Source organism: Anolis carolinensis, chromosome 4 (assembly GCF_035594765.1).
Source record: "Anolis carolinensis isolate JA03-04 chromosome 4, rAnoCar3.1.pri, whole genome shotgun sequence".
NCBI classification, from domain to species: Eukaryota; Metazoa; Chordata; class Lepidosauria; order Squamata; family Dactyloidae; genus Anolis; species Anolis carolinensis.
Genome location: NC_085844.1, coordinates 34,633,923 through 34,659,950, shown reverse-complemented (window position 1 = coordinate 34,659,950; position 26,028 = coordinate 34,633,923). Strand labels below are relative to the sequence as shown.

The window sequence follows — 26,028 nt, the reverse complement described above, 5'->3', positions numbered from 1 at the left end:
AGAGGTTGTGAGGTCTATTGGAAACTAGCCAAGTGGGATTTATGTATCTGGAATGTTCAGGGTGGGAGAAAGAACTCTTGTCTGTCTGAGGCAATTGTGAATATTGCAATTGGCCACCTTGATGATGACGATGATGATGATATTAATAATAATAATACTTTATTTCTATTCTGCCTTATCTCCTCGAAGGAACTCAGGGCAGATTCCAACAAACAACAGCACACATTCAATGCCTTCAAAAACAGATAAACATTGGCATAAAATCCCAACAAGACCCCACATATAAAAACAGTATTAAAAACCTAACCTCAAATTAAACCTAATTATCGGTGAACTGAACATAACATCGATAAATTAAACCAATATCGTCAGACAAAATCAGACAATTATATAGTGACAAAAAATCTAAATAAACGTCCACAGTAATTTACAAAAGCCAACTGAGGTTCAACACAATTGTGTGGGTTGGCTTATGTAGTCTAGGGTGATAAATTGGGCTGACATAGACCATAGATTAGCATTGAACAGCCTTGCAGCTTCAAAGCCTGGCTGCTTCCTGCCTGGGGGAATCCTTTGGGTTTTATGAATTAGTCTCCTGTTTTAATATTGTATGCTTCGTGTCGATTTTATCGATTGTTTTACTGATAATTGAGGTTTTATTGGTATAATTGTTTTATTGTTGTATCATTGATATTTGATTGTTTTATCGGGCTAGGCCCCATGTAAGCCGCCCCGGGTCCCTTCGGGGAGATGGGGCGGGGTATAAAAATAAAGTTATTATTATTATTATTATTATTATTATTATTATTATTATTATTATTATTTGTTGGGAGGTGTTAGCAGGCCCTGATTGTTTTCTGTCTGGAATTTCCCTTGTCTTCTGAGTCTTGTTCTTTATTTACTGTCCTAACTCTAGAGTTATTTTTCTAATACTACTAGCCAGATTTTGTTCCATTTTCATGGCTTCCTCCTTTCTGGTTAGAAATTGTCCACATGCTTGTGGATTTCAGTGGCTTCTCTGTGTACTCTTGACATGTCCAGCATTTTCTGTGTTCTCAAATAATATGCTGTGTCCAGGTTGGTTCATCAAGTGGCTGACTTCTCTGGTTTGAATTAATTAATTCTACAGGGGTTTCCTTCTCATCCATTTTGTGGAGAACTTGTTGCTATGCTGCTGCTCCTTCTCTTCCTTAAAAACACTCCCGCCCACTTTTTTCTCTTTCCCCTTCCCTATACAAAACTCGGTCTCCCTAGCAACAGTGTCGTCACTTCCGCTCCACCAAGCCGGTGGGCTGCGAGGCCTGGGGAGCCTCTCTTCGCGTGGCGGAGGGGAAGTGAGGCGGGCGAGGAGGAGGAGGAGGCGTGGGCTGCAGCATGGCTTCGCTGCTGGCCGAGCCGGTGCCCAGTCCCAGCCGGGAAGGAGGCGGCGGAGGGAGCAGCCTAAGCAGCCGCCGACAGGAGAAGAGCCTGGGGCTCCTCACCGCCAAGTTCGTCTCGCTCCTTCAGGAGGCCAAGGACGGCGTGCTCGACCTGAAAGCGGTGCGTGGGCCTCCTCCAGCCCTACAGGCGCTCTGGCAGGCATGGGCAAACTTGGGCCCTCCGGGTGTTTTGGACTACAACTCCCACAATTCCTAACAGCCGGTAGGCTGTTAGGAATTGTGGGAGTTGTAGTCCAAAACACCCGGAGGGCCCAAGTTTGCCCGTGCCTGCCAGAGGCACCCTACCTCTCATGAACCATGGTTTCTAAATGTCAGTTTGAAATGAATTCAAATGAGCTACACTGGGCCCTCAGTTATCCGCAGGGGTTGGGTTCCAAGAGCCTTTTATGGAGGCCAAAATCTGTGCATCCTATAATATACATTATAGACCAGGCATGGGCAAACTTGGGCCCTCCGGGTGTTTTGGACTTCAACTCTCACAATTCCTAACAGCCGGTAGGCTGTTAGGAATTGTGGGAGTTGAAGTCCAAAACACCCGGAGGGCCCAAGTTTGCCCATGCCTGTATAGGCCCCTTCCACACAGCTGAATAAAATCCCACATTATCTGCTTTGAACTGGAATATATGGCAGTGTGGACTCAGATAACCCAGTTCAAAGCAGATATTGTGGAATTTTCTGCCCTGGGAGGAAGAACAATAGAAGAATTGATCCCTGTCAGTTAAAGTGCTGTCCAACCGCATTTCCTGAAAATAAGACATTGTCTTATACAGTAGAGTCTCACTTATCCAACACTCGCTTATCCAGCGTTCTGGATTATCCAACGCATTTTCATAGTCAATGTTTTCAATACATCGTGATATTTTGGTGCTAAATTCGTAAATACAGTAATTACAACATAACATGACTGCATATTGAACTACTTTTTCTGTCAAATTTGTTGTATAACATGATGTTTTGGTGCTTAATTTGCAAAATCATAACCTAATTTGATGTTTAATAGGCTTCTCCTTAATCTCTCCTTATTATCCAACATATTCGTTTATCCAATGTTCTGCTGGCCCGTTTATGTTGGATAAGTGAGACTACTGTATTTATTTTTCCTCAAGAAGACACACTATGGCTTATTTTCAGGAGATACCATATTTTCATTAAGTACAGTAGGGTCTCACTTACCCAACATTCTGGATTATCCAACGCATTTTTGTAGTCAATGTTTTCAATATATCGTGATATTTTGGTGCTAAATTTGTAAATACAGTAATTACTTCATAGCATTACTGTGTATTGAACTACTTTTTCTGTCAAATTTGTTGTACATCATGATGTTTTGGTGCTTAATTTGTAAAATCATAACCTAATTTGATGTTTAATAGGCTTTTCCTTAATCCCTCCTTATTATCCAACATATTAGCTTATCCAACATTCTGTGGGCCTGTTTGTGTTGGATAAGTGAGACTCTACTGTACTAGCTTGGGGACCCGGCAGTGCCCGGGTTATTAGAAGAAGGCCTTATTTGTTTTTGGATGTTAGGTAATATCACTTCAGTTTGGTCCAGATCTGTCTCTGGCTGAGTTTAGTGCTCTCTGGATAAGGGTGAACTACAACTCCCAGATCCCAGATCAATCGCCCCCAAGTTAGGCCTGTATGCACAGTTGGCCATATTGGGTCTGTGTGCCAAGTTTGACCAAGATCTGATGTCGGCTGGGTTCAGTGCTTTCTGGATGCAGGTGCACCACAACCCCCAAAATCTCCCCTGCAGTATGTTCAGTTGGTAATGGGGCTTCTCTGCCAAGTTGGGTCCCAATGCATTGTCAGTGGGGGTCACAGTATCAGTGAAGGTACTGCAAGTCCCATAATCCGTGGCAAGTTTGGTCCAGATCCATCATTGGTTGTGTTCACAGTGCTCTCTGGATGTAGGTCAAGTACAGCTCTTGTAAATCATGGTGAATTCTTCCCCAAACCTCTTGTTCAGTTGCTGATCAATTCCTCTGTTGACTGTTTGCCATAGGAAAGGGTAGGAAAAGTTAAGGTAGAGTCAGTGGGTGGGTTCATGCAAATTAAAGATCAGTGCAGTAAACATGTACCATTTTCTGTATCTTTCCCTAAAGGTTTGGGGCTCTGCTTCTGTGTAAAAGGAAGTTGTACCTTCCTACAGTTGGACCTTACTTCCTTAGGCGATCCCTCGTAGTTCGAGGATGATGGTCCTACATTTCTTGGAATACGCCTGTGCGTGATTTTTTTTAATGTGTGGAGGTCGGTGTACGGCCGGTCAACACACAGTCTTCACAGAGTGAGGTCCTAGCAGTGGTGTGATTAACACAACGAGAGTGGCTTCTCAGTCTGTTGTAGCCTTCTTCCGCCTTCACAGCCGTTGTAACATGTACCATGTTATCCTCCGCCTGCTCCGCCATTGAGGTCTTTGGGTCTTCGGATTGTTCTTGGTCTGGATCCTCCCCTGTGGCCACTCCTGGGAGTGTGTGACTCCCGTGGTTGTGCCCTCAGGTTTATTGGAACACACAAGCCCCCAAACCACGTCAAGGTGACAATCCATCGAGGGGGACCAAATGCACCCACTCATCTAGAAACTCTAGGCCACTGCTTCTTATCTTATCTGATGTGGGATTCCAACAATTATTTCATTCCATTCCATATTTGTGCTCATCAACTACAGTTGTTTCTTTCTTTGAATCTTACCAGGGATCAGCACTGGTCCAGGAACCCCCACTTTGAGGACCATTGCTCCAGGGCAGCATATCCCAACCTGATACCCACTAGATGTTTTGAACTGTGACATCTATGAACCCCAGATAATATGACCTATAGTGATGGATCAAATATCTGGAAGGCACTTGGTTGGGGAAAGCTGCCCTAGAATCTTTAAATCAAAAGGCCAAACACATTAATTGCAGAAATATGTGTATGGATGCTGTATAGGGCTGCAGTACCCTTTACACAATTTAAGATCCAGGGACAGTGCAGCCAATGTGCAGAGCTTTGGAACTAGAGATGAAGTAACATCAGAGGTAGATGTAACTTTGTGGAGACTTGCTTTCTTTGCTGTGTGTAAGATGACTTCTGTTAAGGGCTTCTTGGAAGGTATCTAGGATAATTTTTGTTTGGGGCTATTCTTTTTCTATCCCATTTTGGAAAAGAAGAGCATGACAGCTCCATTTAGTTCTGAAAGCAAACACAATGCTGTTAAGAGATTTTTAATCAATGGGTGAATGGCTGCCTATTGTGATGGAGCAGTAGTTGCAACTTTGGGCCTAAATATACTAAAAACACCACATACTATGTGATTTTGTAAGCTAAGCAGAGTCATCCCTAGTTATTACATGGATGGGGGAACCACCAATAAATATTTGATGCTTTAGTCAACATTTTATAACAGTGGTTCTCAACCTATGGTCCTCCAGGTGTTTTGAAGTTCAGCTCCCTCAATTCCTAACAGCTGGTAAGCTGGCTGGGATTTCTGGGAGTTGAAGTCCAAAACAACTAGAGGACCAGAGGTTAGGAACCACTGGGCTAGAGGAAGGAACTGACAAAATCATCTCTGAGTATTTAGAGGCTAGATGACTATCTGTTGGGAGTGCTTTGAATGTGGTTTTTCTGCTTCTTGGCAGGAGGTTGGTATGGATGGCCCACAAGATCTCTTCCAACTCTATGATTCTATTATTCTATTCCTTGCCTTAAAAATGCTGTAAATTTCATTGTGCCACCATAAATCAACTGACAACATGAAGCATTGTGACAAGTAATACATACGAGATTGTGGCACGTTTTCTGAAATAGCAAAGGCTGGACTAGTTGAAATATTTGAACTCTACCAGTTTTGTGTTTTTAAACTGTAGAGACTTTTGAGTCAATTGTTTCAGTCCTGGAGTTGGAGATGAGTTGAAATTCTTTTCTCTTTGTGTGTATGTATGTGTGTGTTTTATTTAGTGTGTGTTTTATTTATTCAGGGTATCTTGTTTTCAGATATGTCCAATTAGAGTCATAACTGAATTCTTCCCTAAGCTGTTCTGTGGCTCTAAAATACACCACCCTTCAGATGTGGTTGGACTGCAATTCCCAACACTCCTAACCATTGAATGTTCTGGCTGTATTGGGACTTGGAAGTTCTACATCTTTTACATGGCTGCATGATTTACAGTCCTGCTTTATTAGATAAAGTTTTTAAAAGACTTATGGCTATGAAACTATAAATAATCCATGGTTGATCTGATTTGCAGTTGTTTTGTTTTTGGTTCCAAGAAAGTCTGTGGTTGGGATGGCTGCCCAGACTTATGCAGATTTTTCCAGAAGCAAGTCCCTCCGAGTTCAGTGGAGCCTGTATCCAAACAAACATTGCTAGGATTAACCCATTTGAGAAAATGCGTTATTAAGTCAATCTTCTGCTCTTACTTTAGGAAATGAAGTATATTTTTTATTAATCAGCTGTTAATTATATACTAAAATACTATTCTCCACCTGGAGCCAGTATGTCATAGTGGTTTGAACATTTGACTATGACTCTGGAGACCAGGTCCAAATTCCTGCTTAGACATGAAAACCTGGGTGACATTTGGAAATTCATATACGTAGCCTCAGAAAACCCTGTGATCAGTTCATCTTAGTGTCACCATAGGTTAGAAATAGCTTGAAAGCACACAACAGGTGCTTCATGAACTTGACCAGTTGAAGATTCTGCTTCTGTGATGGAAAACCATCCAAAGGTGGCTTGCTCTACCATCCATGTAATGCCTATATAGACCCAGTTTATCCAATCAATGTGACAAATTACTCATGACAAATATCCCGTCAATTTGAATGACAAGTAGTTTGGTAAGGATCCAACCCAAGAAGTGTAAGTTTCTCCCATAACAGTAAAGACACCTCATGTGCGAGATAGTGGATTGGCCATATTATATATTAATTGTTGAGAGCTAATTATGTGTACAAATGTTATTTTACATTTTTGCTGTCTTACTGTGGAACCAGGAGCTAGATCAGGGGTGGAGAACCTTTATTCCTTCTGATGCGATATTCGTTGTTATTGCCCCTCCTTCCTGGGGCTTTTGGGAGTTGAAGTAAAAACACATGAAATACCAAAGTTTCCGTATCTTGGAGGTTTAAACACCCTCTTTTCAGACAGATCTTTCTAGGTTGCTATGTACCATGTGACTGCATAGGTGTGATCAGCCATTATCCTTGGTGTAGGGGTTCCTAAAACTTCAATCACATGACTCATTCTGATTTGAATTGGCAGTGGTATTCATTTCTACACTTACTGTTGGTCCATCCATACCATTGTGATTGCATAAACATGGTGTTCATTTGTACAGTTGAGGAGTTTTGGAGGAGATAAAAGACAGCCATAAACACTATTTGTTGGCATTCATTACATGGTTGGTTAATATTACATTTTCCTTATGCCCCAACTGCACACTCACTCCATGCATATATTATACCATAGGAATGTGGCTACACCAGAATAATTTTGAGAACTGGACATGCATGGGTCATGTTGCTAATGTGATGTGTACTTTCCTTAAGCTGTGTTTTGGGACAACAAACAATACATTGTTGGTAGGCACGCCTGGTTTAGGAAATATGTGTTGCAAGAGGCATTGGGAAAGCAGGTATTTGCAGTACCAGGTGATTTGTTTCTGGGTATTTTTGATCAGTCAGATATATCATGGTATGTTCCAAGTCTATATTGAAGCAAGTTTTAGAGGGCCATGTTGCTCTGGGCATAACCTTTGGGGAAGCTACATAGTGGGCAAAGCCAGAACCAAAAATATGCAAGGCTGTGCTTTTCTGTCTCCACATTATACACTCCTCACTTCCTCCTCACATAGTAGACTACCAGGACAGAAATGAAAGGTGGGTCTACGCTAGAATTAATACAGCTTGACATCACTTTAACTGCCATGACTAAATGCTATGGAATCCTGGGAGCTTTCCAAGTTTTGAGCCTTCTCTGCCAAAGAGTGAGATACTACAACACCCAGGGTTCTATAGCATTGAGCCATGGCAATTAAAATGGTGTGAAACTGCATTAATTCTACAGAAGATGTACCCAGACTTGTCTTTCCAGAGTTTACTGTATGCAGGCCTTGAGCCAGTATTAGCTGCCTCTGCTGTATGTAGATGATGAGTAATCAGTATATTTAGCTGTTACTTGCTCCAAAGTTTTCTAACAAGCTTTGAAATAACCCTACTTTATGACGAACACCTATTTACACCCAGTGAAAGAGTAGAATAAACAGCTGTGTAGTTAACTGAAGAATGTGAACTGCAGCATGTCAATATCTATTAAAATACGTATCTATAAAATGCTTTTTCTTTTTCTTATGTACAGTTAAAACCAATGCTAGAAATACATTTTGAGTTAGAATTTTCAAATGTTGATCATAGATTACAAAATTCTTTTTAAAAGCCCATCAGTATATTGTTATCTTTATGGTGCTATTGGTCAACCCTTTTTCTGGATTTTAGACACAGTTGCTAACCTGCAAATGTAAAGTCAGAATTTTGATTTAGACTTGTACCTGTGGCTTTAAATAATTAACTGTTGATGCAGAGTGAAGCATTGGGAATATTTGCATTCATTTCAGTATTTGAACTGAAGTGTATTTTGCTGCATCAGTGTAAAGTTGAAATATATTTGAAGGGTGAAAAAACTACCACCAAAACGTCCATTTCTTAATTTTTTGTTGTTTGCCAGATATTATACTATCTGTACCTATGCGATAGAGAATAACTATCTTGGGGTAGATGAAGCAAACACAGTATTTCACATTGTATTGTTCTGGGCAAGGTTTGTTGTGCAGTATCGGGCAGATCGTATCTCCAAAAGTTTTGCATTGGATCTATGGCAACACAAAAATTGAGGCTTCGAGCTTAGATTTCTGATCACGTTGACTCTTACTTGCAGGTTGAACTTTACTCTCCTTCATCTGTTGTATTTAGCACCAGTGTGGGTAATAGCTATTACAATAGATACTAGCACATACTGGAGCATATCTGGATTTTACCAGTTTCTCTCATTACCTGTCATATACACAACAGCCATAATTTTTATTATTTTGTTTAACTATTTCCTATCATATTACAACATAGGAATGTGAATAGCATATTATGGCATAGGGATATGATAATAGCATAGCAATCAAGTCCACAATAAAATGATATTTAAGTTAAAAGATGTGAAGGATCCTATTTTCCTTTGCTGTTGTGAATACCCCTCACGTTCCTATATTCCATTTCTAATATTTTAAAGAAAGTGGCATTTCCCCCACATGTTGCTGAAAAGAGCCATCTTTTCAACTCTTCCCCCCTCCCTCTTTCCATTCCTCCATCCAGTTGACTCATGCATGGATAACTTTCAAAGAACTCATTCTCATGTTTCTAGAGGCATATTTTGAAGAGGTCATTTGTAAGGTGACTGTTCCTGTTCCAGAGACAGAAAGGGTGGCCCGAGACATCTAATTGCGCATCTGTGGCTATGGCAGGTTGAAGATTTACCCTTTTGGTCTTGTGATTAGTGTTCCCTTGGAGACTTGTACAGAGGCACTGAAGCTATCTAATGAGCCTCACCTTTTGCCCTTCTTTGTTCTTTGTCTCTCTCTTTCTTTTACCAGGCAGCTGATACACTTGCAGTAAGACAGAAGAGGCGGATCTATGATATCACCAATGTTTTGGAAGGGATAGATCTCATTGAAAAAAAGTCAAAAAACAGCATCCAGTGGAAGTAAGATATATGCATTTTTAAAAAGCCATTTTGTTACACAAAATGTGGAAGATAATAGTTTTCCTTTGCAAAGATAATTTTTATAATTGTTAAGAGATTTATGTAAGAATCCAATATATCTGTGACCAACACCTATATATTCTGGTACTGTTTTATTCAGATACAGTTTAGCAGACGTTGAAAGTTTGTTTGGGAGAAATGCAACCCCTTAGGTGCCTTGAAAGCCCCCTTGTATGGAATTGGTCAGTTGGCTTATTTAGCTCAGTAGGGTTAACATTGAGTTGTAGAATTTCAGACGGGAGATTTTGCTGCTCTTGCTTGGAAGTATCTAGGACCTGAGGGAGAAGGCAAGGGGTGGATCAAAACAATCAATTTATGGCTGGTCTGGGCTACCAGGGGAATGAAAAGAAGAATTCAAACTGATAAATTTAGGGTACTACACTATGGCAATAAAAATGAAATGCACAGATATAAAATGGGTGATATCTGGCTTGAAAACAGTACATATGAAAAGGATTTAGTAGTCTTAGTAAACCACAAGCTGAACATGAGTCAACAGTGTGTTGTGTCATCTTAAAAAGCCAATGCAATTTCTAGGCTGCATCAATAGGAGTATAGTGTCAAGATAAAGGGAAATTATAGTCCCACTCTATTCTGTTTTGGTTAGACCTCATGAAGAATAACACTGTCCAATCCTGAGCACCACAATTCAAGAAGGATATTGGCAACCTGGAACATTTCCTGTGAAGGGTGGCCAAAGGTTTGGAATCCAAGCCCTGTGAGGAACAGTTCAGGGAACTGTGGAGGTTTAGTTTAGAGAAAAGAAGGCCTAAAAGAGACATGAGAGCCAAGTTTGAATATTTGAAAAGCTTTGCTGCTGCTCTGGAGAGTGAGACACAAAGTAATGGATTCAAAGGAAGAAAAGCTGTTTGGTAGTGGAATCTGCTGCCTTGGAGTGTGGTCGAGTCTCTGTAGGTTTTTGAGCAGAGGCTGGGTGGCCATCTGTCAAAGGTGCTTTGATTCTGTGTTCTTACAAGCCAGGCTGTTGGACTAGATGGCCCTTGTGGTCTCTCCTAACCCTATGGGTTTATGGTTCTAGGGTTTCTTCTGCCCTCCAAGATGAGACCAACTGTTTCTACATTACCTGAATCAGCTTCATCCTCCTCCCCTTCCCCTCCAGTAGGCAGCAGCAAGAGACTGCTCCTGGGATTTGACAGGGTTGGGGCATGGGAGGACATAATATCTATGTGGGAAGAGTTATATTCCTGCTCAGTATAGGATCTCTGCCATTGCCTCCTGACTTATCAGAATCTTCATTTAGAAGAAATCCAAACTCAATCTTTTATCACATCAGAGTGATTTCCCCATGGTTTTTCTCCAGCAAAAATGTGCTGTTGGGTATGGTCTGAAACATAAGACTCTTTTTCAAAACATATATGCAATAAATACTCATTGAAAGATTTCTAAATCCCTATTGCTAAGTTACTTGTAGCTGTGTTAATATTGTTTTTTGTTCTTTTTGAAGAGGTGTGGGTGCTGGCTGCAATACAAAGGAGATTGTGGACAGGTTGAGGTACCTGGAAGCAGAAATTGAAGATCTAGAACTAAAAGAAAAAGAGTTAGATCAGCAGAAAATATGGTTGCAGCAAAGCATAAAAAATGTGAAGGAAGATTCTGAGAATAAACAATATCCTTTAAAACATTTAATTGGATTTTTGAGAATTGAATGATTGCAATGCTTCTTTGGTAGTTGATCATTGTTTACTTGCCTGATCCTATACATGTTTCCAAAGGAGTACATCATGCACTGTTCAATGTCTGGGATAAAAGGTCCAAGGCAGTGCTCCAGATTTCTTCCAGAGACCCACACGTTCTGGCCATGTAAATGCAATTTCTATAAAAGAAGGTCTGAGTTGAATGACTTTATGGAGCTGGTAAAAATATCAAAAAAGAAATGTCTTGTACATAGCATCTTTACTTGAGGTTTGTTCCTAAGTAAGAATGCCGTAGTGGGTTTTTGTCAAAACCACATTTTAAAAAAATGATGATTCTACTATTTTTAACTATGTACTTCCAGCCACTGCTGACAAAATATTCAAACAAAAAATGCAATCTCTCTTTGAAAATATCCCAAGTCTCATGTTGTTTTATCATAGTTTTTTGAAAAACAAATCCTTGACATTTGTCCACCTTTTCATACATCACCCATGAAGATATATGTGATTGCTTCAATGGTAAGTTGGTGGAGAATATGATCACTTTGTGAGGGAAACTTGTGATGTTGACTTTTTGTGTGTGCGTGTCAGGAACAACCGGAGTTGCTTCTGGAGTGAGAGAATTGGCTGTCTGCAAGAACGTTGCCCAGGGGACTCCCGGATATTTTGATGTTTTACCATCCTTGTGGGAGGTTTCTCTCAAGTCCCCGCATGGAGCTGGAGCTGATAGAGGGAGCTCATCCGCGCTCTCCCCGGGTGGGATTCGAACCTGGCAGCTTTTAGGTCAGCAACCCAACCTTCAAGTCACGAGGCTTTTATCCCCTAGGCCAGCGGAGGCTCCATGTTAACTTTGTGGGCCATAGGCTTTGTAATTAGCATTACTGGTTTATTCAGAAATTGAAGTTAGCGGTATCTTTTCTGAAATAATTAGGTTGATCAAAGACAGAAAAATAAATATTTTATCCAAAATAAATCCTCTTTGCCCTTTTGCAAAAGGGTTTCATCTTTTCAAAACGTTGCATGCTATCCTCTGATGCAAAAGAACTAGAATTCCAAACTCACACCAGTTAATTAAATAAGATCTACTAAACCTTATTTGGCTGCTGAGTAAATATGTTAAGGAGAACGTAATAGATGGGGATGATTATTATCATAATCATCATCATATTATTATATAGCACCATCACTGTACCATGTTAGTGTGAGGCAGAAAATGCAGACCTAGAGCACTCGAGTCCAGGAAAAAATGGGAGGGGAATATTTTTCCTACTTTTTCCCTGAAACCCTATTTTTATAAGATTTGGAAAATTCACCATGATGATCTGTAGGCTGATGTTGATGCATGAGGCATTGGCTGGCAGTATACAGTAAGTTACAAAGAAAGAGAGAAAGAGGGCATAAATACAGTATTGGTTCCATACTCACACACAACCCCCCCCCCCCATCAAGTAGATTGACATATACTAATGTAGTGTCACATCATTTTAGTTCCTATTCTGATTTATTTTTCTTGTGTGTTTTTTTGTGTGTGGAACACTTTATGTCTGCTTGGGACTATGGAGCACTAGAGGAGGACACATAATTTTGTTTGTTAACTAATGCTGATTTGGGTTTCCTGGTTTTTTTTGGGGGGGGGTTGTGGTGTTTTTTTTCTTTTCTTTCTTTCTTTCTTTCTTTCTTTCTTTCTTTCTTTCTTTCTTTCTTTCTTTCTTTCTTTTTTTTTTTTTTTGCTCTGTAACACCAGCAAAAAATTATAAAAAAGGTTCCTTACACTTTCAGGTGTTACTTTCTTATAGTTCATTTGTAAAAAGAAGAAATACATTCATTGTGTAATTATTTTTTGAATAAATGTTATGTTTACTATATCATACATTCATATTTTATGCCAAACCAAGTTACATATAACACATTTTTCTTAATATAATAGAGGTTCAATCTGCACAGGGTGCTAATAATGGCATTTACCCATTTTTTTTCAAAAAAAAATCTGGCAATAATTTTCATGGCTTCAATGTTCCAGACATGTTACACCTCTGTGGAGAATAAAGTGGACAGAATATGGAAATGTTATGTGGCCAAATTACAACAGAGTGGTCCTCTTCTGGAAACTAGTATAGTGGTATGGTTGTGAGTGCTGGACTAGATCTCTGATGGAAATCAGGGTTCAAATGCCCAACTCAACCAATGTAAATCACTGTCAAGGCTCACACACTCTGCTTTAGAGGAAGACAATGCCAAACCTTCTGGGAATAAACCTTGCCGAAGAAACTCCAGAATAGGTTTATCTTAAGAGTTATCATGTCAGAAACGTCTTGATGTTACACAACTAAAAGAGCTTCTTCTCATAAAAGCATGGTGCTTTTAAAACAGAATATGTTGTGTTGACAATACAATTTCTCCTATACAGTAGAGTCTCACTTATCCAACATAAATGGGCCAGCAGAACATTGGATAAGCGAAAATGTTGGCTAATAAGGAGAGATTAAGAAAAAGCCTATTAAACATCAAATTACGTTATGATTTTACAAATTAAGTACCAAAACATCATGTTTTACAACAAATTGACAGAAAAAGCAGTTCAATACACAGTAACGTTATGTAGTGATTACTGTATTTACGAATTTAGCACCAAAACATCGCAATGTATTGAAAACATTAACTACTAAAGAGCAGACTGTGTTGGATAATACAGAACGTTGGATAAGCAAGACTCTACCGTATATAGAATCCTCATATCTGGTTCCAGGCACTGTTAAGTCTGATTCAGCTACCAATATTTACTTGAGTTTATGCACCATCAAATCTAATGTGCACCTCAATTTTCAAAACCCTGAAATCAAAAAAAGTATTTTGTGCCAAACATAATATGTAGAGGCAAAAATGCACTTTGTAATTTGGCCAAAAAATATGCGGATTACACTTGCAGCCTGGTTAGAATTTCTTTAAAACCTATTAGAACACCAAAACTTCCAGCATCAGAAAATAAAACCTTGGGGTGCATCTGTGTTGTAGAATGAATCCACTTTAATTGCCTTGGTTCAATGTCATGGAGTAATGTGGGCTGTAGTTTTACAAGGCCTTGGGCCTTCTCTGCCAAGGCATGCTGATGCCTCACCAAACTACAAATCCCAGGATTGCATAGCATTGATCCCTGGATATTGAATTAGAAATGATGTCCCTCAAAGAGGAACTCCAGGTGCTCCTGAAGCAGCTTCCCCTTTTGCTTTGGCTCAGGACAAAGGTTACCATATTACGCCAATTTAATGCTCACCATAATTTTGATCAGGTTATTTAGCCAAAAGATGTGGACATTAGATTTGAGTAAATAGGGTAAATCTTTCCATCTATGAAGGCTCATCATGTGAGCTGAAACACTTGCACACCTAGAATCAGAAACATGGGAATAAATTGTAGGCATGTTGTGCTCTCTTTTCCACATACTTAGGCTAATTAACTCTTATTACATCTGAATATGGCTTCTGGAAAGTATGCAAATTTATGTGATTTCAAGTTGAGGATGCAAATCTGTGTTGAATTAATTTTATAGCATTGAGAAATGTGTACAAATCCTTCTGTTAACATTTGGCAATTCATAATCAGGGGATACACTACTAGCAATCCAGGCACCTTCTGGCACACAGTTGGAAGTTCCTGTACCTCAAGTGGTATGTATACTCAGCTTTTTAAATTTGATGGATTAGCAAAAGTAAAAAGTGGATGGGGGGCAAAGTTTGATTCCAGGTAGGTTTACCTTGAGGAATTTGTTTACATCTAGTTTTGTAATCATTGTAAAAATAGCACTCGTTTAGTTTAAATCATATTTTTATAGTAAAACACAATAAAACACACAATAGGATGATGATTAGAATTCCCAATACAACAGGAATCTAATTAAATTTGAAGTTTCCTAAGCTGCTAGGAAGAATGCTGTAAAAGAGTGTTTTATGGTAGATGGGAGAAATACACTGACAATAGATTGGGACTAGATTTCATATACTTAGAATAGTTTTGTACTGTAAATGGGAGTAGAATTTTTTATCATCCTAAATGATGTAAAGGAGTCCTGTAACTGAGAAAAAGAAAATTCTGTTGTAAGCTTTTGTGAACTTCAGTCTCCTTAATCAGATGAACTGAGTGACACATATACCAATGTGGGGTGGGAAAGGGGAATGTGAGTAGTAATGTTGATGGGTTGAATAGGCATTAGTTCTAGGTACAAGTCTTTCCTATTTGGTTTGTTTTTCACCTCATTTGGTAGGTATTGTAGCGTGAGAAATTCCTGTTGTAACACCCCTTCATCATATCCACATTTTGCATTTTTGTTGCAGTTCAGTCCCTGTCATCCAAAGATTCTCCATGCTTTCATGTAGTTTCTGACATTACTAACCCAATGCCCATAGCTAATTCAACTTGTAACTTTACCTTTTATCTGCCCTGTATTTCTTTCAAGGGACAAAAGAAATACCAGATCAATCTCAAGAGTAATTCAGGGCCTATTCACGTACTGCTCATAAATAAAGAGTCCAGTTCTTCCAAGCCAGTGGTTTTTCCTGTCCCTCCACCAGATGACCTTCTACATCTTCCTTCTCAATCTGCAATTCCCTTGATTCCCTCTAAAATGGATGCAGAACCTCAGACGTTACAAGAATCTGGAACCTCTAATCAGGAGCTATCTTTGTCCCAGACACCAGTTGCAGATATGGCAACAGGTATAGTTAATTATGAAATGTCTTCCATGGCTCTTCTTTCAGACAAAGAGATTTATGCATATCTTGGATTAGTGGAAATAAGATCATTTGAACATAACTGGTACCTATATGATGCTTCAGTCTAGCAACATTATTCAAAAGCTCCTTTCCTTTGCTGGAATTAAATGGAAAAAATTTAAATGGGCCTCAGTATATAGTACATGGATTTCCTCGTTACTCCTGTATTGTTTTCAAACATTCTGTATTAAATATCTTGTGATGACTAGAAATGGTGTATGATGAAAGGACTTTCAAACAAAGCCTGATATGTTTACAGTTCACTTTTTAATCACACAATTTCTGAAGTTTGTTTTTTTCATGTCAGGAGCGACTTGAAAAACTGCAAGTCGCTTCTGATGTGAGAGAATTGGCTGTCAGCAAGGATGTTGCCCAGATGTTTTGATGTTTTTACTATCCTTGGGGGAGGCTTGTCTCATGTCCCCGCATGGAGCTAGAGCTGATAGAGGGAGCTCATCCATGCTCTCTCTGGGTTGGATTCAAACCTGGCAGCCTTCAGGTCAGCAACCCAGCCTTCAAGTCACGAGGCGTTAACCCACTACGCCACTGGGGGCTTCTCATTCCTGAAGTCATATTGAGTATGCAATGTCTCTACTTCCTTAAGCATGCTCTATACCTTTCTAGCTACCTGGGAGTTAACAGGTGTCACTAGAATCTGATGCATCATTTACTCGGGAGTCTTAAAAGTTTTCTAGCTAAAAATGCATTGTTGACAATCAAACTCTCACTCAGATTGAGGCTCTTAAACCACAGACTCATAATCAAAGTTTCTCAGTTTAGACTCAGGAAGTTAATTATGAAATGTTTTTCATTGCCTCTTTTCTGATAGGCAGATATTCAAGAATATCTTGGATTAGCAGAAATATGAACATAACTGGTGCCTGCATGTGATTCTTTTAATCTAGAAACATTATTCAAATGTTAAACCAACTTTTTAGTTAACAAATAGATAGAATCCCATTTCAGTTGTTAATGCACAAATCTCAAACATATTTTCTTGCTACCACAGAATAATATTGACATCAATACAGTTACCTCTGACTATATTACTGGAACATTATTTAGGTGGGCTGACATTAAATATTGTTGGAGGTAGAAAATGTGGCTCTCCAGAACTGTTGGGGGTAATTAGTGTGCTTTGGACATGTAGATGGCCGCTGTAAACAAAATACAGGACTTTGTATGCCTGAGAGTGGCTTGTCAGTTGTATCCTGTGTGTTACTAATGTGGCAATTTTTATCATCCCTTCCTTCCTCCCTTTGATTGTATATCAGTATTATAGCAGGATTCCTATAATTAGTGAACAGGATTGGTGAAACATATCCACTTCTAAGGCAAACTTTTCTGCTGTTACAGACATCAATTTACAAGACATCCCAACCCCTGAGACGTTCTGTGTTAGCGTTCCCGATTCTGAGCTGTACGAGAGCCTTGTAACAGAAACTACGCCAAGTTCAAATACTTGTCAGCCATTCATTCCGCTGGATGTTAATAGTATTCTCAAACCCAACACATTTGACGTAGCAAAGATGGATGAGTCTGGAGGTAAAGAACATCTTTTGAAATACTAATTTTAAGGTTTGGAAGAGATGGCAGTGTTCTGAAAAATGAAAAGCAAAGTACTACCTGTTTGATAAAAATGCTTACTTTTGCTGAGTTTTGGCTGCATTTCAGAATGCAAGTCCTTTCACCTAAAGTTCTCACATGAAATGTGGAGTTGCCTAAATGTAAAAAATGCTCTAAAGCGAATCGTATTGGAATACTGGCTGCACCATCTGGGGTTTTTTTTTCTAATTTAAAAAGATAATTCAGGGTGCCCTTCATAACTTACTTGAAGTTTTATGTTGTATTCTGATTGCTTTAATTTTGTAACACAATGTCAAGTGTTACAAAAGCAGATTTCCATAGGATATTCTTAGTAAAAATGTTGAAGTCCAGAGAAAAGTTTAGGAACTTTAAATAAGTAAGCAGCTTAAAACATTTACTTGATTAATTGTAAGAGCAAATTAGTAGTGTATGAACTTTAGAATCCCTGCATTATTAGGTAATTTGATCTTATTCAATTTGCAAATGTGTTTTTTCCCCATAGGCATAATTAACAGTGACATTATTGATGAACTGATGTCCTCTGATAGTAAGTTTATTTTAATTGTTTTCTGAACACACTATGAATGTCTATTTTAAACATTAGTAACATATCTAAAGAGACGTACAGTGTATAGATACAAGAGTTGCCTTCTTTTCATGGAAGGTGGCTATATCTGATTTTACAGATACCAGCTCAACACATTGAGGGAATTGGGAATGGGGGGTGGGCAGGGGGGCGGGTGATACATTTCAAAGGATCGTTTAAAATATCATTTAAGCATTAGTTACTTTTGGTATTATGTATACTGAAATAAGACATGTATTGCAAAAATTTCTTAATTGTTGGGATGTATTAAAAAAACACATTGAGGGAATTTCCCCAACCTTTTAGAGAACAAGAGTGGAAAGGTCTCCTTCTAAGAGCTGTTTGTACAAGCCTAAATATGGATCTAACTCAATATACTTAATGCTTTAGCCTAATGGAAACATCCTGCATATAGCTTATTCTGTCACCACTGTTCAATAGATTCCTGATCAAATCAAGAATTAATCATCTTTAAAGTAAACAAAGTCAACTGCTATTTTTGAATTTCTTTACCAATAACAAGACAAAAATATAATAATAAAAATAATAATAAAATTTTATTTGTATTCCGATCTATCTCCCCAAGCAGGGCAGATTCCAACATACAACAGCAAACATTCAATGCCTCCATAAAACAAACAGATATTAAATCATATCATGCATATTGGAGAGGGGGAGTTATACACTTTAAATTGCAGTTTTAAAAAATTCTATATTGCTATATTGCATTAAGATAATAGGAAGTATAGTTCTGGGGCTTGCCAAGTTGGGGAAGGCTGCTTTAGAAATACACCTGTTATTATTTCTCTGTTAAACATCTCTCAATTCTAGTTCACATGTTTAGGATGGACAATTATTTTTCTTGTATACATCTAGCCCCATTTCTATTTTTAGAATATTTATATTCTACTCTTCAGCTACAAAGCCTTCGGAGTGGTGTACAAATTGTTAATTCGACAGTTTCTTGCTTTTAGGCTTCCAGTCTGAATAAATCAGGACACACAAGCGGAAGGGAATGGTAGTAGGGAGTAGCTTCTGTCTGCTTCCTCTCTCCCTCCAAGGCCAGTGGCATGGAGTAAGGGTCTTTCATTTGCTTCTGGGTTTGATGAAGCCATGGATGTCTCTTCTTCTTTCCCTCTGTGGCCAATAGAAATGTTTTTGGTGTTCAAGAATTTGTGGAATATCTCTTGCTTGATGATTACCAGATCATGCGCTGTGTAGATTCCCAATTCCACCATGGATATTCCCATTTTTCCTCACAATCTTACAATCACCTAAATTAATTTGCAGCTGGTATAGTCTATCTTTTCCACTTTATACCTGGAGACAAAAAAGTAAACTTCATATAGTTGAAGAAAATGTTTTTGGTAATAAACATTTAAGGATTGGATTAAGGCTTTTGCACAAGGTCTGATGGATGATTGGCATATATATTCGGTGTTGCACTGTGTCAAATCTTTTATATATTGTATTTTACTATGTTATTTAACTATTTTAACTGTTTTATTCTTATTTTATTGTATTATGATGTACTGGTAGTGATCCTGCCAGTTGTGTAAGCCGCCCTGAGTCCCCTCGGGGAGAAGGGCGGGGTAGAAATATAGGAAATAAATAAACAATATATTCATAGCAATTTTTGTTAAAATGTTACAGACAGCCCCCGTTAAATATTTGGCATTATATGGTTCTAATTTTATGTGACAATACAAAGCCGCCAGTCCTTATTCTAGTATTTACCCAGAAGTAATATGTGTTAGGAATTCCTTCCACAAAAGTATGAGCTAGTGCACTTCACATGGTGATCATAATGGTAGCAGCAATATCAGAATTGGAGCTGCATTTTATAATGCAGAAGTGTGCAAGCTTTCGTTCCTTGCTGGGGCAATTTATGCATGAAAATAGGACCAGAGGATTGAACAAAGAATTGAATCTAGGAACATTATTATTATACTTCAATTCTTTAAATTACACCTAAAGAATGTAGGGAATCATTTTAGATGCTCATTTTAAGTATACTTCAGAGAATATTTGGCACTGTGGTTGATAGATTGGTCTCCAATTCAAAATCAGTGTTTGAATGAAACCATAAGCAAACCTGTAATCACATCAGCCACAAAAATTGTATTAGTTCATAAACCTGTATCTCTTAATGGGAAACATTTTTGTTTACACTAGCCCCTACTTGGCCTTTGTCCTAAATTGTGCTGCTGAATTGAAGATAGCTTGAGGAAAACAAAAAAGAGGGCATTTTGATTTAGCTCTGGTACCAAAAATGAATTTCTAGTCTTAACATGTTTTGGAAGCATTCTGGATTTGTTTTTGTTTAAATGCTAAGTTCATTTTTTCTGCATGTGGTTTCAATGGTTGGATGCTGGAGTTCTAGTTAAAAAGAAAGTAGATGTAGCAAGGATGTTTTATCCAAAGGGACCATGATTAAATTTAGAAACTTTTTTTTCTCTGCAGTTTTTCCTCTCTTAAGACTCTCTCCTACTCCTGAAGATGACTACAGCTTCAACCTGGATGATAATGAAGGCATTTGTGATCTCTTTGATGTGCAGATACTGAACTATTAGATTTGAAACAGCCAGATTGCCTCATCTACCTCTAACTATATAATATTTTAGACTTCCTTTCATAATACAAGTATTGAAAATAATGAATGTAAAACTTCTGTAATTCATCAACACGGAGTGCACATCTTCCTCTTACTGTGATGAACAAATCCTACATTCAGTAAAAATGGAACTGGCTTTTAAATGTAGTGGATGGGATGGCGTTCAGCTGTTATGGTACTCGAATACAGTTACCGTACAATACAGTATTGTACTGAACTGATCACAAATCTCTATGTGTTCAAAGAGATAGCTGTATTCGTTCAGATTTGGTCGTTCTAAAATATTGGAATTGTGTCTGAACAGTCCACTGCCAATTATAAAAAGAAGGGCATTTATTAGAGATTACTCCATTTTCTTCAGTGAACACTGATAACATTTTTATGGAGTGCCTTTTTAATAGCACTTTAAGTTTCTTCCCTTTTTTACTTCTGACATTCCATGTTCCTAGATATAGGACAGCACTATTTGTAACAAAGAGTGCCAATATTTGTACATTAACAATATCTTTAAAATACAATAAAGAACTATACAAAAAGTCGTTATTTTTTATATATACCAGAAATGGAAGCTTGATGCAAACACATCCATTTGCACTACAACTGAGACAATAAATTAGCAGCAGCCTCCACGTTGGCTGGTTCACCTTCTATGGCCTTTGGAACCTAAAGTGGGAAACATACACCTTAGTATAAGATAGATTGTGTAAGTTTGTTCTTTTTTTTATTTTTTTTTATTTTTATTTTTTTATTGAGTGTTTCTATACATAAAAAGAGTGAGAACAATGGTGGGTGTAGGAAAGATAGAAAGAGAGAATAAAAGAAGAAAAAAAGTGTAAGTTTGTTCTTAAATTGAATTTGTTTGTAAACAGGTACATTTAAGTGTAACTCCACTCAGATAGATAGATATCACCAATCTTTAGCACAGACAACAAAACAAATAGCACAGGGTGTTAACCCTTCACTATGTCATCCATAGGGAAGGTTGTGTTTGTTTTGCTGTCTATGCCAAGGATAGATGATAAAGCTTCATTTGAGACACCTTTCCTCCATATAATTCTTCCAGGAGTGAATTGCCCTTTCTAGGGATAGATTTCCCCAACTTCCTGTTGTCTCACTCGGTTCTTAGCTGTGAGTCTTTTGTAAGTTGGATATTTATAACTATAACTTAGGAACCGCCTGTGCTGTAGAAATATATTTTTTGTGGACTCTAACCAGTTTTCTTCCAAACAGTTGCTACAGATAAGTCATTGATAGCTGAAGACAATATATACTATGATATAGTATACAATATACAAATGTACAGTATACTATATAATATAGAATATATACTGTAGATATGTATATATGCAGTACAATTTCTATGGCTTTTTTATATGTCAAATATATATAAAGACAACGAAGAAAAATATTAGAAAATGTTTTGTGTAAGTGTTATCTTCTCCCACTCCCTGGGGGTTTCCAATTTGTACTTCTGCCAATGTTTCTGGGATGGACTGTATCTTTCAGAAGCCTTCTAGCTAAAGGCCAGGTTATTACCTAAATCATTTTCTTCCATTACCTCCAACAAAATCTGTGGTTAATTGCCCTTGATTACCTGTCCTGTAACACTATAACAAGTTCTCAACCATAAGGGGTCATCTACTCTATGAAATTCAACCCGGTGTAAATGTGCCCCCAGAACAGCCCCAGATCTAGCATCACTGTTTACACAACAGTAGAACATATCCGCTCCTCTTCTTTGTGTCACCACTGCTAGCTAGTCACACAGCTCCATGAAAGCCATGATGGGTACCCTCTCTAATGCTTGCATAGTCACACAGGCACCCAATTCTGATGTCCACATATGCACCCAGGATGGCCAGAAGCTCCCAAGGAGCTTCATGGTCAGCTATGAGAAGCAGAAACATAGCTATATGGCACCAGTGTCTCATCTGGACAGGTCAAATCGGACTTGAGTCAGCTGTCCAGACTGCCCTAAAACTTTTATCCAAAGTGGGGCAAATATGGCTCAAAGCTAAAACACCTGGGATAATCAATGGAAGTTTGTGCATTGCCTTCCATTTGTGATGAGGCTGGAGTTTTTGGCTTGTATTTATTTATTTTATGTACCACTTTTCTCAACCCCAAAGGGGGGGGGGGGTCAAAGTGGTTTAACAACATAGTAAATGGCAAAGATTCAATGCCTGACAATCATATAAAAGAAAGCATTACAAGTCTAAAACCATACATATAACCATAAATAAGCTAATTAAAAATTATAAATAATCAGACAAACCATTAAACATTTAACATTAAGGCATTTAAAACATTGCATCGATCCCGTGGTTTCCTATAGCTGCTTACATATTGCAATCATTCATCGAATGCCTGCTTGCACAGCCAGTTTTTTAAGCTGTTTTCTGAACATCAGGAGGGAGGGGGCTGATCTAATCTCGCTGGGGAGTTCCACAGCTGAGGGGCCACCACTGAGAAGGCCTTGTCTCTTGTCCCTACCACTTGTGCCTGCGAAGATGGGACCAAGAGCAGGACTTCCCCAGCCGATCTTAATGCTTTAACTGATTCATAAACGGAGATGCGTGCAGACAGGTAAGCTGGGCTGAAACTGTTTAGGACTTTAAGGGCTAAAGCCAGAACTTAGAATTCTGCTCGGTAGCAGTCTGACAGCCAGTGGAACTGATGCAACGAGGGTTATATGCTTCCTGTACGCCGCTCCAGTAAGGAACCTGGCTGTCACCCATTGGACTATTTGAAATTTCTGAAGAGTCTCCAAAGGCAACCCCACATATATTTGAGACGTAACAAGAGCGTGGACCACCGCAGGCAAGTATGACTTCCCAAGATTTGGGCACAACTGGCGCACAAGTTTTAATTATGCAAAAGCCCCCCAAGCCACTGCCAAAACCTGGGGTTCCTGGCTCAGCAATGAGTCCAGGATCATTCCCAAGCTGTGAACCTACACCTTCAGAGGGAGTGCAGCCCCATCCAGCATAAGCTGTAACCCTATATCCTGTTTGGCATTTTGATTGACCAGGAGTACCTCTGTCTTGTCTGGATTTAGTTTCAATTTGTTTGCCCTCATCCAGACTGTCACGGAAGCCAAGCACCAGGTCAGGACCTGAACAGCCTCCTTAGCAGCAGGTGGAAAGGAGTAATAGAGTCGAGCATATAGATGAGCACCTAGCTAATCTAACCATGTAAAGAATTGAAGGTCTTGTGCTTTAAAATTCTGTGTCTTATCAGTTTATAAACTAAAAATACAGATCATGGGGAGTGATGTATAAACAAATGTGATTTTGTTACCTGAGTTCGCTTTGAGGAGTCTGATGCAATAGCCTTTGACAGTTGTTTAACTTCTTTCTGAACTTCTGCGAATACTTTGTTCACTGTATTAACCTTCTCATCATTCACAATATTGATCTTTAGAGAAAGCGGGGAAATACAGAGACTTTTAATTTTCAAGAAGCCAATATAATAGTTTCATCATGTAATAACTACAAATCTAAATCAAATAAGCCAATTTTAAATCACTTAGAACAGAATACTCTTCCTTCTAGCTACATTACAGGTTATGAGGCTGACGTTCCATGCTGTACACTGCAAGTGTTCTTTGAATATACAACATGCTATAGTTAGTTCTTCTTGAGAAAAGGGTATTTACTTCATTTTCACCATATATGTGCCATCTCATACTCAACCTGGCAAAGGAGCAGCACAACTACCTCTTTGGGAATGCATTCATATAATCACAGAGTTGAGAGAGACCATATGAGCCATTTGGTCCAACCCCTTATCATGTAGGAAAACAATCAAAGCACTCCCGATATATAAGGTAGCAGCGAATTGGGCTTAAGGCAAACCTGAGTGTAAACTCTCAAAAGCAAAATCCAAAGAAAAATATCAGCACCAAACTAAAGGTGGCAGTGTATTCACGTTTAATACATTTAAAATGACACTTGTTGGCTCATAGGGTCATAGAGTTGAGAGACTCCAAAGACTATCCAGTCCAACCCACTGTCGTGCAGGAAAAACAAAAAGCATTCTTAATAGAAGGCCATCCAGCCTCTGCTTAAAAACCTCCAAAGAAGGAAACTCCACCATGCTCTGCTGTAGCTTTAAAGACCTTGTAGCTATAATATGCAGCCCACAAGTGTAAGACTTCACAAATTTGTTCATAATAAAAATATCGTAACAATACCAATAACTTTTTCTCTAATACCTACCTTTTTCAAACTGGTTGTCACTGGCTTTGTTTTACTTTTAACTTTTGTTATTTTTCTGTTGGCCACATGGAATACATTCATCTGCTTCTGACCTTTCGCCTTGTTCTTGCCCATTGCCTAAAATACTGATAAAATACATTGTATCTGTTTTAGTATTTTTAGACATTCAGTAATGTTTTTGCTAATAATATTCACAAGCTCCTTCGGGTTTTTTTAGTTTACTGCAACTTATGTCTCATTCACACCCTTTTATTTACAATATAGTAAGTGGGACATACTACCAAATAAAAATGCACAGAAGCAGGCTATTAAGTAGATGATGTAAGTTTGACCAAATGATAAAACTGCAATACATTGGTCAGAATCCTATACAGTTAAGGTAAAGGGAAAGGTTTCCCCTGACATTAAGTCCAGTCATGTCTGACTCTGGGGGTTGGTGCTCATCTCCATTTCTAAGCCGAAGAGCCGGCATTGTCCGTAGACACATCCAAGGTCATGTGGCCGGCATGACTGGATGGAGCACTGTTACCTTCCTGCCGGAGCGGTACCTATTGATCTACTCACATTGGCATGTTTTCGAACTGCTAGGTTGGCAGGAGCTGGAGTTAACAGCAGCCACTCACGCCGCTCCCGGGGTTTGAACCTGGGACCTTTCGGTCTCCAGCTCAGTGCTTTAATGCACTTCGCCATCAGGGCTCCTTACATAACAGCCTCGACTGTTAGGAATTGTGGGAGTCCTAAACTCCTGGAGGACCGAAGTTTGCCCATGCCTGGTATAGAAACATATAGCACAGTGCTAAGCTGACCCATATAATGCAGTTTGAGCTGTACTGAAGTGGCTTATAAGGGGTCAACATTTGACCATATGATGCAATCCAAACCGCATTGAATGATGGCAATGTAGATCCAGCCTCAGCCACTCGTGTAGACAATTTTGAAGGATTCCGGTGAAGTGGTTCTCAACCTGTGGGTCCCCAAATGTTTTGGCCTTCAACTCCCAGAAATCCTAACAGCTGGTAAACTGGCTGGGATCTGTGGGAGTTGTAGGCCAAAACATCTGGGGACCCACAGGTTGAGAACCCATGATCTACACCTTATAATTAACGCAGTTTAGCACCATTTTGAACTGCTATGGCTCAAGGCTAGGGAATCATGGGGGGTATAGCTTCAGCGTCTTTAGCCTTCTCATTTAAATCAATAGTACGTACCAGCTTAGATCCAGTGAAGTTAAAAACCCAGTCTTCTCTGTGACAGGCTTCCCAGTCTTCCTTCCTTACTCTGAACAATCCACGTGCAGCTGCGCAGGCGATCTGCGTCATCCGAATGCGCCGGGAAATCCCTTCCTTCTCTGACACACGGGGCGGGG

The 26,028-nt window shown here is 39.0% G+C and overlaps 2 protein-coding genes across 4 annotated transcripts; one reads left to right on the top strand and one right to left on the bottom strand.

The window, feature by feature from the left end:
* The first annotated feature begins 1,259 nt into the window (after window positions 1-1,259).
* On the top strand, window positions 1,260-20,981 carry e2f5 (E2F transcription factor 5). Its single transcript, XM_062980210.1, has 9 exons — window positions 1,260-1,539; window positions 9,065-9,174; window positions 10,700-10,861; window positions 11,365-11,408; window positions 14,490-14,554; window positions 15,340-15,598; window positions 17,012-17,200; window positions 17,745-17,789; window positions 20,292-20,981. Exons 1-9 carry the CDS (start codon window positions 1,375-1,377, stop codon window positions 20,399-20,401), a joined length of 1,149 nt encoding a protein of 382 aa, XP_062836280.1. The 5' UTR covers window positions 1,260-1,374; the 3' UTR covers window positions 20,402-20,981.
* rbis (ribosomal biogenesis factor) lies at window positions 18,361-26,028 on the bottom strand. 3 transcript variants are annotated; one of them, XM_016992824.2, is made up of 5 exons: window positions 25,871-26,028; window positions 24,663-24,787; window positions 23,743-23,859; window positions 21,000-21,105; window positions 18,361-19,148 (listed from the first exon to the last, which is right to left on the bottom strand). In XM_016992824.2, the coding sequence occupies exons 2-4, from the start codon at window positions 24,774-24,776 to the stop codon at window positions 21,037-21,039; spliced, it is 300 nt and encodes a 99-aa protein (XP_016848313.1). In that variant the 5' UTR covers window positions 24,777-24,787; window positions 25,871-26,028; the 3' UTR covers window positions 18,361-19,148; window positions 21,000-21,036. The 3 variants fall into 3 exon arrangements, with proteins under 3 accessions (XP_016848313.1, XP_062836281.1, XP_062836282.1); XM_062980211.1 differs by having other exon boundaries at window positions 18,361-18,965; XM_062980212.1 differs by lacking the exon at window positions 21,000-21,105 and having other exon boundaries at window positions 18,361-18,965.

Excerpts from the sequence above, each read along its gene's own strand:
- e2f5 (XM_062980210.1), top strand. The coding sequence starts at position 1,375 with ATGGCTTCGCTGCTGGCCGAGCCGGTGCCCAGTCCCAGCCGGGAAGGA. Across the intron at positions 1,540-9,064 it reads GCGTGCTCGACCTGAAAGCG|GCAGCTGATACACTTGCAGT; the intron begins GTGCGTGGGCCT and ends TTCTTTTACCAG. Across the intron at positions 9,175-10,699 it reads AAAAACAGCATCCAGTGGAA|AGGTGTGGGTGCTGGCTGCA; the intron begins GTAAGATATATG and ends TTCTTTTTGAAG.
- rbis (XM_016992824.2), bottom strand. The coding sequence starts at position 24,776 with ATGGGCAAGAACAAGGCGAAAGGTCAGAAGCAGATGAATGTATTCCAT. Across the intron at positions 23,860-24,662 it reads TGACAACCAGTTTGAAAAAG|ATCAATATTGTGAATGATGA; the intron begins GTAGGTATTAGA and ends CTTTCTCTAAAG. Across the intron at positions 21,106-23,742 it reads ACTCCTCAAAGCGAACTCAG|GTTCCAAAGGCCATAGAAGG; the intron begins GTAACAAAATCA and ends TTCCCACTTTAG.